General features: G+C 37.3%; 2 protein-coding genes across 2 annotated transcripts; both read right to left on the bottom strand.

Moving 5' to 3' along the window:
- Positions 1-766: 766 nt before the first annotated feature.
- LOC149013380 (protein NRT1/ PTR FAMILY 8.3-like) lies at positions 767-7,777 on the bottom strand. The gene is made up of 5 exons (XM_089158137.1): positions 7,454-7,777; positions 5,458-5,563; positions 5,165-5,382; positions 3,359-3,915; positions 767-2,395 (listed from the first exon to the last, which is right to left on the bottom strand). The coding sequence occupies exons 1-5, from the start codon at positions 7,499-7,501 to the stop codon at positions 1,573-1,575; spliced, it is 1,752 nt and encodes a 583-aa protein (XP_089014263.1). The 5' UTR covers positions 7,502-7,777; the 3' UTR covers positions 767-1,572.
- Positions 7,778-9,753: 1,976 nt separating this feature from the next.
- On the bottom strand, positions 9,754-12,627 carry LOC149013379 (glutamate decarboxylase 2-like). The gene is made up of 7 exons (XM_089158353.1): positions 12,460-12,627; positions 12,163-12,367; positions 11,745-11,945; positions 11,443-11,657; positions 11,002-11,255; positions 10,836-10,888; positions 9,754-10,374 (listed from the first exon to the last, which is right to left on the bottom strand). Exons 1-7 carry the CDS (start codon positions 12,552-12,554, stop codon positions 9,865-9,867), a joined length of 1,533 nt encoding a protein of 510 aa, XP_089014479.1. The 5' UTR covers positions 12,555-12,627; the 3' UTR covers positions 9,754-9,864.
- Between the last annotated feature and the right edge of the window lie 5,326 nt (positions 12,628-17,953).

Here is a 17,953-nt window from a genome sequence, read left to right as displayed (position 1 = left end):
CCATACATTATCTAATACGGGTGGGATAAAAATTTTATTGATAAAATTACTCAATCGAAGTTAACATTTTTATGTAGAATCATTATCAACAAATCCTCTATATGAAGGACTTCGCAAAATCATATATAAGATCATGCATGTTGTGATAATGATTCTGCTTTCTTTTATGTTTCGATTGAAGTAAATCATCAATTAATCCTACTCATAGGATGTTCATCCCAAACACAGTATGAAATGAATGAAAAAAAAAATTTCTTAACCCAACCATCATTAAAGACAAACTGGGCTAACCTCATTTTCCCCAATCCACCCATTCCAACAATAAAGAAGACAATAACTCGGAAGAACCAATTCTTGTTGACAGCCCTGGCTCAACAAAATGCATACGATGATGTCTTTATCCATATTGCAACCAAAGACCTTTGAGAAATCAACTACGGAAATATTTTCTAGCCTTGGTGAATCCATCCTCTATGCTTCTGCTAGTTTCAACCTTCTCACTCGTGCAAACCAATTTAATCGGAATGAAAAGCAAGGAGAACAGAAGTTGATAGGTGTACCTTCTTGATCAGTAAGTGGTTATCATCATCTACAGATCTTTATGCCGTCTGTTGGATCTGATTGTGACCAAAGCTGTATCGTTCATCAGTGATTTCTCAGCACTCTTAAGCTCAGGTTTGAAACCTCTCCTTCGATTTCATCTCGGAAGAGAATAGAGAAACGAAAACAAGAGAATCTACAAAGAAGCGACTGAGAGATCTTAATATTTTATGCTAGAAGTGAAAACAGAAGGGAAAAGCAAGTTCATCTACCCTATCGCACTTGCAGCGGTGCTCAATTCATAGGACTTTGGGAAGGTAGCTAAAGTGTAGGGTTTATCATGGAGAGTCTCACATGGGTTGTATATAAAGGAGCTTCACCAAACCCTAGTTACTTTTTCACCGAAAAAAAAAAAAAAAAAAAAGCCGTAGCCATTGCGTGTAAAAGGCTCTGTATTAAATCCAATAGACGAAAGCGCATGGAAGGTCACATAAGTTGGATTGAAATTCTCCAGTAGAATCTCTTTCCGTTTCCTCTCCAATAAATTCAATTGTCTACTCTTACCAAAAAGAAAAATAAAGTATGAGCACAGACAAACTTTACAAGTCAAAAATAGAGGAAAGCAGCCCTCTTTTCCTTTTCCGGGCAATTCTTTTGTAATTGGTAGTCCAAACTCCAACATTTGTGCCATTTCAATCACAGGTTTGATGAAATTGCTTGGAAGCCGCACAGTTGATGCACAGCACCGAACGATTTTCAGGTTTGATCCATTTTCAGATTGCTAAAAGAACAGGAGTTTCAGGATAGATTCCAACCATAATTTCAACAAAACAAAACATTGATGAATTTAAAAGAGAACAAATTATTACAGAGTTTCGTAACTGTATAATTACAATCCACAAGGTGAAGTGAAGAGCAATACTGCAGATTCTACCTGGATTGGATGAAAATTTAAAATGGGGGGAATAACCATATGTACAGTAAATGTATTTGGGCATTTCTGTAGTGGTAACACATCCTACTTGGGAGATCCTAAGATGCCTTCTTGCATTTGTACCTTGCAGCACAGAAGACATAAATCACCAAGTTTAAGAAACTGAGACCAGCCAGAAGCCAGAAGAAATAATCAAGGTGTCCCTCGTTTAAGTTATCCGGTATCCATCCGGGCTTTCCACCTCTAGTTGTTATGGTTGTCACCATGGTCAGAATGAAGGAGCTAAGATAATTCCCCAATGCAGTAGTGAGAAGTGACAAAGCACTACATAGACTACGCATGGCATCGGGAGATTGATCATAGAAGAACTCAAGTTGGCCAATGAAGGTAAATATTTCAGAAGCCCCCACCAGAAAATACTGTGGAATCTGCCATAAAATACTCATAGGTACTGCCACATTTTGGTCCACCAAACCAAGTGATTTTGCGATTTGCAATCGCCTGATTTCCACAATTGCTGCAGCAGTCATTGATAGAATTGATATGAAGAGGCCAATACCCATCCTTTGCAACTCTGAGAATCCTCTTTCCTTACCAGTGAACTTCCTTGCAAGTGGAACAAGGAGCCTATCATACATTGGAACCCACACAATGACACTCAATACGTCAAATGTTGACAATGATGCCGGAGGAATAGTGAAGGAACCAATGGTGGTGTCCAAAACCATCCCTTGTTCCACAAACATGGTGGACATTTGTGCATAAACAGCAGAAAACACAATTCCAGTGGCCCAGATAGGAAACATGCGTATCAAAATCTTCAATTCTTCCACTTGTGTTACAGTGCAAAGCCTCCATGGATTGGACAAGTCCCCCTGTTGAACATCCAGATCAGACACCACTGCAGCTTTATCAAGGCACCTGTTTTAGAACTAAATTAGCAAGATCTTGCAGGTAAAAGTATCAATGTCAGTCTTAGAAAAACGAAATTACAGGAGATATCACAGTCCAAATTGATGATTCAATCATATTTATGTCATTATCAACATATAATCGAAGAGTGTAAAGTGTTAAAACTCGGGGAAAAAATCTGAAATGAAGAGAAAAGGAAAACGAACAGATTCTTCGTTCTTTTTGTTGTGTTTTCTTTTGTTTGTTGTTTATATTCTTTATTTTTTTTCTTTTTCCTTTTTTTGGTTGGGCCAGGGTTGGTTAGGTTATTATCAATTAAAAGCTAAAAATTGCACCCCTGGTAAGTGGTTTGAGTTCCCTACCAAATCCACTCAAGATGCATCATCATATATTTGTATCCATCCGAAGACCAAATTTTAGTGATTATTATGAACTTCTCACAAGGTGGGGCTGCTTTCAATTAAGCTAGATTGCCCTTGATCTCATCCGAATCTATTAATGTACTTATATAATTTGACAACTTTTTGGAGATTCGTATTTAAGTTCAGAGGCATTTAAATACCATACAGTTTGGTTAAAATTTCTTATAATCTTTTGCATTGCCTAGACAGCATGACAACTATGATTTTAGAAAGGCGCAAGCTTCAACTTACACAAGTTAAAATCCAACAAAAACAAGCACATGGAGCAACAGAAGTGAAAAGAAAAAGGGGTCTGACTTTTAACTCCTAATGATGCATGTAAAACAAACAATATCAAGGGTCCTGATAACACCTCATGTCCAAGTTAATAACCAGTTGTGCTGATTTATAAAACAGAAATGTCAATCAAACAGGAAATTAAAACTAGTGCATCAAGGATCTTTAGATTTTCCTGAATCACGAAGAGTAGGTTGCATTTTTTCTTTTTTTACCATAATATGTGAATGGGTGGTGAGGTGTGTAGAATAAATTTAGGCTAAAAGGAATGTACCTGAGTTCATCACTATGCTCCAATTTCCGGCTCCCTTCAATGGCAGAGGTTTTGTCTGGTAGTTCAAACAACAGAGAACTATCTTGAGGGACCTCCAAGTTCCACTTCCGAAAAGATGCAACGAAAACCTGGCACATTCTCATAAGAGGGCTTCCTCCTGGCTTCTGAAATCTATATAAGGGTGTGCCTGAAAAGAAACTTATAATGGCAACACCCATAAAAAGTGTAGGAATGCCAAACCCTAGTCCCCAACCAGCATTGTCTTGAATCCAAACAAGAAAACTACTTGATATTAGAGCCCCGATATTGATAGAGAAGTAAAACCAATTGAAGAAAGATCCTTTCTGCACTCTCTCTACTGGATCAGTGTCATCAAACTGATCTGCCCCAAAGGATGAGACACAAGGTTTGATTCCACCAGTCCCAAGAGCAATGAGATATAGACCGCAAAAGAAAACAGCATATTGAGCTGGAGTAGCAGCTGGGCAAACAGAACCAACACATGGAGTAGGTTTGAAGGCAGCAACAGAAGCTGACAGGGTCAAAGTACCCATTCCCTACACAGAAGTGCTTGCAGTCAGCTGTCTATAAAATATCAAGAGAGAAAATAAAAAGGATCACCATGAAAATAGAATGAAGATAACTTGTGGGCTGGTGGCACATCACCCTCAATAAAAATAAAATTCAGACTGACAAATGGCCAAAAAACTTAAGTGGCATTAGCCACTCAGCCAACAGGATAGAGCTTAAACTAAGATGGAGAGTACATTATGTATAACTGATAGGACCCTGGGATTTAAGAATATGCCATGTGGAGGGGAGAGAGAGAGTTAGTGCTAATTGGGGGGATTATAAATAGAGGGGAAAGTGTGAGGAAGAGGGGGAATGTGATGTGAGTGAGTTTGGGGCAGCCATAGGCTGAGGGGCACTGTGAGGTGTTGGGGGTGACTGGCACCATTAAAACCAGTATATCTTGTAAGTCTCTTCCATTTTTTTTTAATGGGTCTGTAGCAAGCTCTGCTGGTATGCACATAGATCAGCCTTTCCAGCTTATTTTCATCTGACTTTGAAGCAATATATTGTGGCACTAACCTGAAAATGCTGGATCAGTGCAAGCTATATCCCACTAGTTGAAAGGCTCATTTGACAATGTCATAGCAAGAAGTAAGGTCACAAAGCCAGACCAAAAATGTACGTAAGATCCCAATCACTTAATTGACTGGTCATCCCCTTTTTGGCATATAATTTTTCCCTTCAACACAACCTACCATTGTTCTTGCATGCTTAGAAATGAAAAAAGTTAGGAAAATTCAAATACATAGAAGCTGCCTAGTCTTTTTGATAAGAACCTACTAATCTCTCTGGGATTAACAGCAAAAATGAAAGAGACTTACAAGATGTACTGGTTTTAATGGTGCTAGTCACCTCCAACACCTCACAGTGCCCCTCAGCCTACGGCTGCCCCAAACTCACTCACATCACATTACCCCTCTTCCTCACAATTTCCCCTCTATTTATAATCCCCCCAATTAGCACTAACTCTCTCTCTCCCCACAATGTGGCATAATCTCAAATCCCAGGGTCCTATCAACTACCAACCCCTCAGAATTCCTTGTAGCCATCTGTACCTAATCTCCAAATAAAAAAGTAAAGAAAATTTTAACTTTCTGAGCTTACAGGTTATGGATGTAATTCAGTTCATTCTGACGTTTAAATCTCAGGTCTACTATATGCTGTTATATGCAGGAATCCCATGGCAGTTAATGACTAAACAAACAGGAAGAAACAAAATAAATATTCACTTACAATGAAGTAGATAATGGAGAACACGGCAATTGTCCAATATCTTCCCCAGTATGAATCTGCTAAAACGGCTCCTATGAGGGGCGCAAGGTAGCAAGTGCCTGACCAAGTCGTAACATTTCTGGCAGCGGAGGCATTTCCTTCATGTAGTTTGCTTGTGAGATAAGTAACAAGGTTTGTTGCAATTCCATAGTATGCCAAACGCTCACAGCATTCGGTACCTGCATTTGTTTTCAAGTGTCAGAGTGGACTCTACCAGATATGCAAAAGCCAATAATGTAATGAACAGTGAATACCCAGAATAAAGGGGCATGCTCTCCATTTTCCAGTGTTCTGCTTCAACACAGGCTTTCCGTCAATGTCCACCGAGCCATCTCCAGTATATAGTCCTGTGCCATCATTCTGAAGTATACAAAGGAAAAGGTACATGAAGGTACAGTTTCAAAATGATCCATAGCCCACTAACCCCATTATTTTATTTTATTTTATTTCGGGGGGGGGGGGGGGGGGGGGGGGGGAAATTTCTTAGGAAGATTCTGAGGGGAAAAGAAAAAGTAACTAGAAGACAGTTGGATGAAAAACATGAAGCTTCCCATACAGGAGACATCACATTCTTTTTCATTTTGGTTCAATCATCTAAAAACATCATCTTCAGATATGGATCCCTGAAATCACAGTCATTTTATTTGGAAGAATGGGGATAAACTAGCATAAAACAGTACTACAAGGTATACTAGCTCCTTTTTCATTAAAATTTTAACTTGGCATAGATAAACATGTCTTATCATTATTGGAGGATGGGGGAATCATTCCATTTGAGGGAGTTCATTAAATTATTCATCAATATTCAAAATTCTGGTGTATTTGAAACCTTAATGTGTGAATAAAGGTCTATGGTGGGATCAACATTCTGCTTTTAAAAATCGTCGGATGACAGTAGCAAAGGTGCCTCAAGTGCGAATTTGATACTTCACTATTGGCTTAGATTCCTTTTCTTTGGTTACTTCTCTTGCAAAATGTGTTGTTTTCCAAGGGACAAGGATTCTCTTTTCATAATTCCAACACTTTGGTCTGTAGATTCATTTCATATGGTAAAAAAATTTGGTCTAATTGTTTGAATTCTAGTCGAAGCATGGTTCCCTTTGTTTGGATGAAGTCATGTACACAGCCTCAAGCAGGAATCTTTCATCTTTGAATTTAATTTCATTTGTGGAAACAAGATCAACTGCATCAACCTCTTGAAAAATCCAGAAACAATAGACATTAGAATAGATTTCAAAACTTTAAGGTTCTTTGGAGGAATGTTCTTAAACTCTACTACACCAGACCAGATAGATCTCATCCATCTATAAAAACAACCAAGTTAGCAGGATCTTCAATACTTCCGTCTTCACAAACTACAATAAAATCTTGGTCAAGATGAACTAATTTCCAGTGTTCAGAAGAAACTCTAAAGACCTTGTCGCTATGACAACAATAGTAGTAGAAGGGAGTATGTCTATGGCTGATAACTAGGTATACATGTAGTTGTTGAAGGCAAATGATTATTCGGTTGCCCAGTCCCAGATCCACGCGCACTTCAAGAGAAAATTGCAGTAAGAGTATCATGATGAAGTCTAGAATGCAACAGCTCCAATTCCTAGTAAAGGCAATTCTATTATTATCACTTGGACTGAAAGGACGGACTATCTTGGATTAGATAAACATTTTATTACATGAAAATAAGGACAGGAAGAAATCACCACTCCACCATTCCCACACAAATGATTAGAACATCTACATAAAAAATTTAAACTTACAGTGAATCACACATATTCAAAGCCAGAAGCTATCCAATTAAATCCAATAAATAAACCAGCCTCCTTCGCCCAGCCGAACATCAACCAGAAAAAAGAAAAGGGATATCCGATGGAGATCAAACATGATAACTCCTAATACTAGAACGGCCAAACGTAATCCTTGGAAGTTCTAAAATGATACTTAATCTTCAGTTTTCTTATTTTTCCCCCCTTTTATCTGTCAATTTTCTTACTCCCAGAAGCGGTAGCTTCCTTGGTCCTGTGATGCCAAATAATCTCAATGAACAATTCCAGAAACAACTACTGAAAAAAAATTAGAAAAACATTTCAACATAAAACAATTTTCAGATAAAACGAAGCACCAGTAAGAACTGTAAATAACTGAAGCCCAGTCAGAGTTCTCTACAAAATCCAACGATAATAAGGAACATGCAAGGCACAGAAAGAAGAACCCATATAGGAGAATGAAGATAATTAAATCAGACTGACTGACCTTTACAGGCTCATCTTCCACCAGCAATCTCTCCTCCAGAGAACCCATATGTGAGACGATCAACTAAAGATCTGGGTGGGATTGGTCGCAGCAGAAATCTTTCTTTTTGAAACAAACCAAGAGATTGAATCAACAAAAGAGGATATTTAGAGGAGAGGTCAATAGGTCATGAAATGGATAAATCTAAGAATCCGCACAGGAAAGTAAACATCATGCAACGACCTTTCAAAGTAAATTACTACTTTCGTTCATTATTTATAGGGAACTATTTCTCAGGATTTTCATTATTAGGGAAAAATGGTGAAACGGATAAGAAAAATGGACGACCGGTAGATGGAGCCACACGAATCCATCAACCATCTTTATAGGTGTCCCATTTCATCAAAACAATTCATGGATTTACTAAATTCATTGGTTAAATAGATAATCCATCCAGAAGCATATGATAACAAACTAATATGCTTAAGGCTAATTTGGATAAATTACGAATCCTGCTTGGGTATGGCATCCCATGCCTTAAACCTAGCAAACATCCAAAGGATTCTGAGAGATATCGATAAGGCCCATACCTAGTGAATTAAAAATAATTAAATGAGTTTTTTTATTTTTATTTTTTATTTTAGAATAATAATAATTAAATGAGTTGATATGTAAAAATAGAAACCTCCACTATATAGGGAAAATATCTCTAGTTTACTTTCTCAGTGTTGAGAAGTAGATCATTTGTGCATTCTCATTAGCTCATGTGCTTAGGGCATGTTTGGTTACATGAGTCTGAGATTTCAAATATCTAGAGATTTTAAATATATGAGTCATAATTTATAAAATTAAATGTTTGGTTGTGGAATGAAATCTGTGGATTCATCCTAAAAAACTATTTGATCGACGTGATTTTTGTGAATGTGTAAATGTATAGCTTTTTTGAAATCTCTGGATTTCACCCTTACCCATAAATCTACAGATTCACGTTTTTAATATAAAAAGGTGAATCTCTAGATTTCTATAACCAAACGGGTATAATTCCCAGATTCATGAATCCAGAGATTTCAAATCTCTGGATTCATGTAACCAAATAGGCCTTCAAAGCGCGAGTTGAGTTTTCCTACATAGAGTCATAGGGTTGTTTTTCAAAGGAAATAATGTTAACTTAGTCTTGCCAATTCCATGTAAAAATGCCAAAGGTGATATGTTAAAGCGGTTAAAAATCCAACTTCCTTAGGGGAGGTCTTGGGTTCATACCCACTCGGCGGCTCCTTTATCCTTGAGGATGTAAGAATAAAATAAAAATTCCATGTAAAATTTGTCAAAATCAGATGAACCTCGTATCATATCCAAAAAATTGATTCTTATCACATTTTCAGAATAAAATCAAATAATTTGCACCAATTAAAACTTAGTTTTTACTGTAAATTTAAGTCTTACATGAATTTTTTTTTGTCATCATCAAATCAGTCATATGGACTAAAGTCCTCAAGAGATGGGAAGGACAGGGTGTGAGAATATATAAAAAAAAATAGAGATTCAAACCCAAGACCTCCTTAGTATTACTGCCTTTACATAAAAAGCTATAATCACTATGACAAAAGTGCATCCACTAAAATGGGGTTATGTTTAGGAATTATCGGAAGAAATATATATGTGGCTTCTATTTATAAATATGCAACTTGTACTTTCGGAGATATATTGTTTTAAAAAAAGAAGATAAAAACAAAATCATAATACTATTATAAAAACACAAATTGAAAAGACATGGCTATATTTCTCTTTTTCAAAATACCCTTGCTTATTCAATTCATTATATCTTTAAATTATTTAAAAATTTTAACTATACTTTATAAGTATGATATTAATTAATAGAATACTATAATAATTATCATTAGTTGAGTATGAACTCAAATTACATGGTTACATTTGTCTTTCTCAAAATACGAATGCTAATTCAATTCATTTGATTTTTAAATTATTTAAAATTAATGTCCAAAATTGTAATAATATCTCTTAAACACAATATTAATTAATAGAATAATATAATAATTATCATTAATTCATCTGAAATTCAATTCAAAGAAGAAAAAAACATACAAATTAAAAAAACAATTACATAAAAATAAAAAATTATATTAAAAAACACAACAGAGGTGCTTGTGCAAGTGCATTATTATTAATAATAAAGACAATAATTTGCTTTTAAATTTTGAGTCAACCAACAATGTAGTTAATGCATGATTAATAGCAGAGGAAGAAGATGGAAATCTTTGTTTTATTTATATACCAAACAAACATGTCCAAGTCACCATCGCTATAATCGTATTAAGCTTTTCCAAACTTACAAGCAAAGTGTAGCTTTGCGTGTCAACTTCAATTACTTTATATTAATTACCCAATCAAATAATTCAAGTTCAACTGAGACTTCAACAAACCCCCTTGGTCTTGCCACCTGTTACAAACACCTCTTTCACAGATTTTCTGGGCTTCTCCTTCTGCTTCCAGTGAATAGAAGTTGCTGGGATTTGCAGAACTTGATCATGAACACCCTCCTCCTTGGTAGCATCTGCCTTCATTTCAACTGTAAATGTTAAATCTGGAACAAGGGATTCATCATCTAACTCTTTCAGTGTAGTCTTCACATGAGATAACAACATCTCAACAAGCTGCCGACTCAGATCTTCCCTGACCACAACTCGAAGAATGGTGATATGCTCTGCATTTGCAGGCATTGTGTAAGCTGGTACAATCCAACCATACTGTCTCAGAGCTTTGGAAAGCTTGAAGGCCAAGGCCTTGTTCTTGTCCTTGAATGCAAAAGCCACCAGAGGCACCCCTTGCTCTTTGGATACAATTTCAAAACGCCCAGTTTTGATTAGTCCTTCTCTTAGTATCCTTGCATTCTCCATGCAGTTTCTCATTACATTCTCGTACCCCTTTTACCATACAAATATGTTATCATTAATTTTGCTTTAAAACAGCAATATTAGCTAACTATATTCACATATCCAGATTATGAAAAATGATGAGTTTACATTCAAGGGCAAGTTGAGTTCACATATTGTTGTTGGCCCTAAGAAACTCTTAAAAGTTGGGGAGTCAATGGTGAGACTGAAATATTAGAACCCAACCAAAATGGAGTCCGGATCATCTCCTCCGACGGGGATCCGAGCACCACAAATTACAGGAGGCTCACAAGATTAGGGTGATGGATTTTTTTTTAAAAAAAATGTTTCATTATTTTTTACTTGTGCGCCCCACCCCCACATAGTTTGTGGTTGGAAAGCCGTCAGGGGAGCACACCATCAGGGGAAATTTTTCTAGAGAAACCCATGACCCTTTCATGTGTGAAATACCAATACTTGACCCTCGCCCGGAATTGTGGATGGAATGTTACCTGGAAGCCCATTCGAAGGAATTGATAGTATTGTGCAATGATTTGACTGGATCCTGTATCAAGGAGGAAAACGATAGTATCAAATTTTCCTGCACTTTTTCACTTGAATCAATGTCTGAAAGGAACATTTTCATTGTTCCTTAATTTCCTTGCAATGCATGCATACCTTTGGAAAAATTGAGTGTGAAGGTAGGTTGATCAGCTCCAAGGTAGTTGATGTGGAAGATGAGTTCCTCAGGCAATTCTTCTCTGCTCCTCCAGATGACCCAACCAATACCAGCATAAACCAGACCGTACTTGTGACCACTCACATTGATACATTTCACCAATGGAAGACGAAAATCCCATTCTAACTCAGGGTATAGGAATGGTGCCACAAATCCACCACTAGCTGCATCAACATGAATCGGTGTATCCCAACTATGCATTTTCACAAACAAGCAATTTTTCTTCATATGAATCAGATTGATCAGTTCATTTCAGTTGGGTTACTATACTGCAGGTGAACCGGTTCAACCAGATCCGGCTCAACCAAATGACATCGAAATTGAACCGGTTTTTGTATATGCATTTCTATAAAAGAAAGAAGAAGAAAAAAATGCTTTACCCTGTCTTCTTGTTCTTCTTTGTGAGTAGATCATTTAAGAATTTAATGCTCTCAAATTCTCCATTTAAGGTTGAGCCGAGGATTGCACCGACACAAATCGTGTTCTCGTCGACCATCTCCACGGCCTTTTCAGGGTCCATCACATAGTATCCTTCCCTCAGCTTCACTTCCTTTAGTTCCACTTCAAAATACCTAGCAAATTTCTCCCAGCAAACCTTACCCAAAAAAAAAAAAAACTGTTTTATTACTAGTAGTCCTTAAGTAGTAGTGTAATCAAAGCTCTCATAAGTGAAAATGCATACTTGGACATTTGCACCAGTGACTATATTGGGCTTGTCATAAGGTTTTCCTTGGGCCTTTCTCTTGTTCTGCCATTTCCTCTTGAATGCCAATCCAGCCAGCATTATCGCCTCCGACGATCCCACCGTCCCGGCTCCAACCGCCCTCTCGGTTTCTCCAACCGGCGCATTGAATAGATGCGCGATGATGTTTACGCACCGGTTCTGGATATGTAGCAGAACCAAAATTCAGTGTCACAAACCAATGAAACCATGCATATATAGAACTACATTCCACACAACATCTATAGCATGAATGAATGGAAGTCCCAAAATGGGCCCTTGATCTAGAAGCCCATACTCGACCCTAAAACAATTGTCTCAAGCCCATAAAGTGGCCCAAAATAATTTTCCTAGATAGGAATTAGGATTAGCTATTTACCTGAATCTCTGTGGTGAGGGGATATTCATCCATGTCTACATAGTTTTTGTTAATGGCTTCAAGCATGAGTTTATCACATTCTGGTTCCATCCATGTTGTGACAAAGGAAGCAAGATTAAGCCTTGGATTACCATCTAAGAGTAGTTCGTCGTGAATTATCTGGTAAGCCGCCTCTTTCGGAACCGATTCGTCTTGCATTCTATATCTGGAAGAGCCATTAATTGAATTCCTACATTCTTAGAACATCATTGAAGTAACAAAATGAGAATATCAAATCAAAGATCAACGAAATCAGACCTCGGCAGCGGATCCCGAACATAACGTGAAGCGAAAACCGGCGAGATGACACTGGAATCTCGTTCTTCTAGGGATTGTACATGAGTTAGAACCATGGCTTTCCCTGTATCTAGCTTTGCAACCTTTTTGTGCTCTGAAAAATGTTAATGATTCTTGAGATGAGATGATCATGAGAGAGGGGCTATTTAATATATATAGCAGACAATCATGTGTAAAATGGGGTTTTATCTTTGGAGAGCTTTAATTTACTTGCTTGCTTTGAAGCGATTCATTGCTTTAGGGAAATGGATCCGTTGCCATATCTTTACTTGAGCCATGCTTGCAAGGGACAGGATTCTTGACCTGCCACCACGTGGAAGGAAATGTGTGGTCGATTCAAAACAATGATCAGATGGGCCTGGGCCAGCCCAGTGATCCAATAGAAACTTCGAGAGATGACTTTTTCTTGGTTCTTTGAGGGTATTTTAGTCCTTAAAAAAATAGGTCGGTGACTTTGATGTTATTGAGTCAACCAAGTCGGTTAGAAAGATCAAAAGATGGAGATAAATTCTACGGAAAAATTAACTAAAGTTTCGCCGCGTTTTCTCGCTTTCCAACCAATCTGTCTAGAGAATCAAAAAAAGATGGGTTCACCGTTCACCTAACGACAATGACTAAACAGGAAATAATTTTATTTAATGGTTTCAATCGAAATCAAAACGTGAAAGGCTGAAACCCTAAACCTTGACTATAACTATGTGCTAGTGTGGAATGGATCCAAGGAAAGTTCTCTATTCCAAGCATATTGCTTTGCTTCACAGGCAACCACCATAAGAAGAATAGCCAATCAAGAAGCCCAAGTCTCCTTCTTCTTGATTTTGGTGAGATTCAGGAAAGCACTTATTAAGATTTCTTGGTTTCTTGGCTCAATTCAAATACACTGAATGAACAAGCCATGAATGATTCTTGGGTCTAACGGGTAAGTTTGATTTCAAGAAAGTTCTCAACTGTGGAAATCGAATTTAATATGGTTACCAAGAAAGTAAGGCATATGGTTTCTTTCTCTCACGAGTTTCAACGTGTGGAGTTTCAACAGACGATTGGGTGAAGGTGTTATTCAGGGTAGAATCATTTCCGAATGGGGATTGGCAGTATTCTCCTCCAACAGTTTTTAATCACATAATAGTTATGAGTCTAGTCTATAAATATTAAAAAAAATAAAGAGAAGTGAGAATCCTTGAATTTTATTTGTAGTTGTTGGTGTTGACTCGCTATCATCAATGGTGATCGCGCCACGTAATCAAAATAAAATTTTGAATAATTGAAAATTAAATTGCGGGATTTACTTGTGAAAATTATTTTTTTAATATATTTAAAAGGTCTAAAGTTTACTAATTTACAAAAATCAGTCCGTCATCTGTCTCCTCTCGTCTTCACTCTTGAAAATCCTATTAACAACAATCGATCTGGGTTTCATTGGAAAAAGAAGGCTGAGCAGAGGAGATGGAGATGAAAAGAAGAAAAAAAGTTGCAGGAGATGGAGAAGAAAAGAAAAGAAGAAAAAAAAGGTTGTAGAGAGGAGAGTTACCTCTTATCTATATGGTCTCTCTTTTTTAGATCGATTATAGAAGTAGCACCTGAATGATAGATGTAGTTGCTGAGGAGAGTAATCAAAAATCTACTACGTTGTTCTTTTTTTTTATATTTTTTATTTGTCAAGTTTTCATTCAAAAGCAAAAGCTGAGGCAACATGGTTCATAACTCAAGGAGCCAATGAGAGGAAATAGGTCAAATAGTCTTGCCTTCAAGGGACACGACATTCCTGGCTAGAGAATGAGCAATACAATTCAACTCTTTAAGAACATACATGAAAGAATAAGCTTGAAGCTGATGAGAAACAAGAGATATCACTAATAATAGACTGAACCACATGGGAACCAACTCCATGACCTGATTTCAATCAATTCACAAGCATGGAATTATCATATCTAAACTCCACCCGCCTCAAACCTTTAGCTACCACCCATTGGATTGCTATTGACATGGCTAAGCTTTCTCCTTCCAAACTTTCCAACATAAAGGCTAGTTCAGAAACTGCAAATTGGATGCTTTCCCCGATCAAAGACAACGAAGCCAATTCCACCTCTATGGTCTTCCAAAGGAGTTGCTACATAGCACCAAATCCTGGCCTATACCTACTCTTCTTCATTGCTAACAGATTGGGTTGCGAACTGGTTTGAGGAGGACTAGAGGAAGGTTTAGTAGAGATACTCCAAAACTCATGATGGGCTCTTTGGGCCTTTGCAACAACCTCTTTGGGATCTGGGTCATTGCTTCTAAAAGTTACTTCGTTGTGAGCTAACCATAAATTCCAGTACAAAGGCAAAATGGCTTAAACACTTTTGGCCCATATCCTTCGAAGGGAATTTAATTCTCTCCCAACCTCTCAAGATACCAACTAAGGACAATGATGAACCTTGATTGATCATGAAATGGAGTCCACTTCCAAACCACACTGCTTCGGCAAAAGGGCATTGGAATAATAAATGGGTTGATGTCTCTCTCTCTATTCCACATCTCTTGCACAAGGGGTCCACATCAACACCCCACTGAGCTAAACCACAAGCTGTAGCTACCCCCTCAACACAAACCCACCATAAGAAATTTTTAATCTTCGGGGAGGGTTTTTCACGACTACACCCTCTTCCACACCCACTTAGGAATAGATTCCCAATCATGCCTTCTCGATGATGTGGGTTGACCATTCATTGCAAATTCTCTCAAATTTAACAAGAGGTGATAAACACTCTTTGTAGAGAATAGACCATTTTTTGAACCTCCCCATCCCAATGTGTCCTCCAATGTTTGCAATGGAATTCTTATCTTTGATATAACCTTAGCATCAATAGGGGGAAAACCATTGTCGAATCAAATCCTTCCTCCAAGTTCATGACACTAGGTCAATAAGTTGGGACACACACTCAATTGGGCAAAACATGGGCTTCACCCCCGATACTTTTAAAGTCCACCTTCGATGTAATCCAATTACAGTCCCAAGGGTCTAAGCTCACCCTAACCAACTTGCCACACCAAGCCAGCTTTGAGAACCTTAAGGCCCACCAAGATGCTTTTCCAAACCCATGACGGATTATGACCTGCCTTTGCTTCCAACAAATTACAATTGGGGAAGTAAATTGCCTTCATCATTCTAGCCCACAGGAATTGGGTTCCATCCACAGCCTTCCAAGTCACTCGACACAAGAGAGCCCTATTATGAAGTATAGGGTCTCTCAAACCCAACCCGCCATCCTCCTTGGATCTACACATTCGGGAACAAGATATCCAATGAATTTTACACTCTGAGCCCATCTGTCCCCAAATAAAATTGCTCATAGCCTTCCTAACCTCATTAAGATGACTCTCAGGTAGAGAGAAGTGAAAAGCTGGATTTTTCTTCCCCGGTTCATTCACACTTACAAAATTGTGAGAGCCATATCTGTATGGTTGATATCTCGATTAATTAGTGAGATCTTAGATCTCGATTTCCTTCCACTCGAAAAATTGCCCCTTCCTAAAATCAAGAAGATCTGTCCTACCATTTTTAAATCCTCTGAGATTTTCTCTTCTTTTTTTGGATATTTAGATATTGCCCTTAGCCCCTTGGTTTGTCGTTACCGCTTCAAAACCTGTTTTTGGCGTGAGGTATGTACGGATTACACTTTCCTTTATTTTTCTCCCCTTGAAACGCCATAGCTTCGATTTGTTCTCCTTCTCCTCTGCTCAACCTCCTTTCTCTAATGAAACCTAGACCAATTGTTGCTAATAGAATTTTTAGGAGTGAAGAGGAGATGAGACAAATTTGGGAGTTAGGTAAATGAGGGTTTTGATTTTGTAAATTATAAACTTTAAACCTTAAAATATAAAAATAAAAGATAGTATTTACAAGTAAACCCCTGCCATTTGATTCTCAACCATTCGATCTTATTTTGATTACATGGCACGATCACCACCATTTGCAGCAACCAACATCGACTACTGCAAATAAAAATCCAAGTCTCACCCTGCTTCCATTATGGAGTCCGGATCCTCTCCCCTGATGGGTGTACTCTCCGTCCCTTTGAGACCACAGACTATAGGGGGCATAGGGTACTAGTAAAGAGTCATACTTTTTTAGACGATTACCGTCAAGGAAGCATATTGTTCTCCCATAACGAGAACTTGATCCTAACTCATCATTTTCTACTAAAATAATGAAAAGATTCTGATTTAAACAGATTGAAAAATGTATTATGTTAATTAGAAGTCTATAACAGACGTTTCTTTGATTATTGAACCAACAACGTAATCATACATTTTGTTACGTTTGCTTTTCTTCTTTGTTTTTAAACAATTTTTCGAGAAGGGAGAAAACAAAATTTCAATTATATGTTTGTAGATCTAGTTATGCTGGTCGTTTAGAGACAACACTTCCTCTAAGAAAAGTAAAGGCGAATCCGGTCAATGATTCAAATGGTTGAGTCCTACAATGGACTTTTATCATTATATATACTTCTTTCAAACAAGTATTCAAAACTCTTCAAGTCTTCTTTTCTATTCGAATACAAGCATTTTTTTTAATAATTTTTCTTAATTAAGTACGAATTATGTATTGGAGTTCAATAAATGACTCATTATGAATCGATATTCTTAGTTTTGTTTTTAATTTTTGTCATGAATTGTGTACATTTGACCTTCCTCATACCATAGTATATACAAGAGCTTGTGCTTTAGGTGTGTTTTTTTCTCCTTCGATTAAATAAAGTCAAAATTCTTAGATGCAACAACTTTGACAAATTATGATAGAGTGTCAAAGATGTAGTTAACTACCATCTCCTCAACTCTTGTGAATTATTTTGTGGTTGACTCATTCCTGATTTCAAATATTTGTTGGAAATACATAGTATGTGCTATCTTGTATTTGTACAATTTATCTTGTATATGACTATTGCTATAACTATTATAGTGTAACTCTTATTAGTTAATGTAACTCGTATTTCTCACATGGCATCAGTTTTGGTTTTTTTGACGAGATTCGGTTCCTAGGGCTTTTTCTTAGTTATTTCTTTTCAGTTTTTTCGAATTTTCTGCATTTTCATGCCTCCATCTTTAAACGGTGTCTTCGAACTCCTGTGTAGAACCTAAGGCTTCATCGATTCCACTCAAACTTACTGAATTTAATTATCTGTTGTAGAGAGCGCAATTTTTGCCTATCCTAGAAGGTCATGGTCTTGTCTATTTTGTTGACGGTTTTGTCATTCAGTCGGGTTCTGCTAATCAAGTTGCAGTTGGGGTATGGGAATGCCTGAGAAACTTAGCATGTAGGTTTAGGAATGTTATTGGGGGATTGATGTTTTCAATTGTAATTATGAAGGTAGTGTTCTAATCCCAGACCATTCAAGGTATAGCTAAGAAGACATGAATCAAAGAGTTTATCATTGAGAGAAGCTACAGAGTTGGCAATTAACTTGATTTTGTT

Source organism: Hakea prostrata, chromosome 6, assembly GCF_041222555.1.
Source record: "Hakea prostrata isolate BN-2017 chromosome 6, UWA_Hpros_2, whole genome shotgun sequence".
Taxonomy (NCBI): domain Eukaryota; kingdom Viridiplantae; phylum Streptophyta; class Magnoliopsida; order Proteales; family Proteaceae; genus Hakea; species Hakea prostrata.
The sequence above is the reverse complement of the archived record's forward strand: the minus strand, read 5'-3'. Positions and strand labels throughout refer to the sequence as shown.

What these genes read in the sequence shown, in the direction of transcription:
- LOC149013380 (XM_089158137.1), bottom strand. Translation starts at nt 7,501, where the DNA reads ATGGGTTCTCTGGAGGAGAGATTGCTGGTGGAAGATGAGCCTGTAAAG. An exon ending in AGCATGCCCCTTTATTCTGG is followed by an intron (nt 5,383 to 5,457) that starts GTATTCACTGTT and finishes AAACAAATGCAG; the next exon opens with GTACCGAATGCTGTGAGCGT. An exon ending in GAGCATAGTGATGAACTCAG is followed by an intron (nt 2,396 to 3,358) that starts GTACATTCCTTT and finishes GTTCTAAAACAG; the next exon opens with GTGCCTTGATAAAGCTGCAG.
- LOC149013379 (XM_089158353.1), bottom strand. Translation starts at nt 12,554, where the DNA reads ATGGTTCTAACTCATGTACAATCCCTAGAAGAACGAGATTCCAGTGTC. An exon ending in GTTCGGGATCCGCTGCCGAG is followed by an intron (nt 12,368 to 12,459) that starts GTCTGATTTCGT and finishes TGGCTCTTCCAG; the next exon opens with ATATAGAATGCAAGACGAAT. An exon ending in AAGAAGAACAAGAAGACAGG is followed by an intron (nt 11,256 to 11,442) that starts GTAAAGCATTTT and finishes GAAAATGCATAG; the next exon opens with TTGGGATACACCGATTCATG.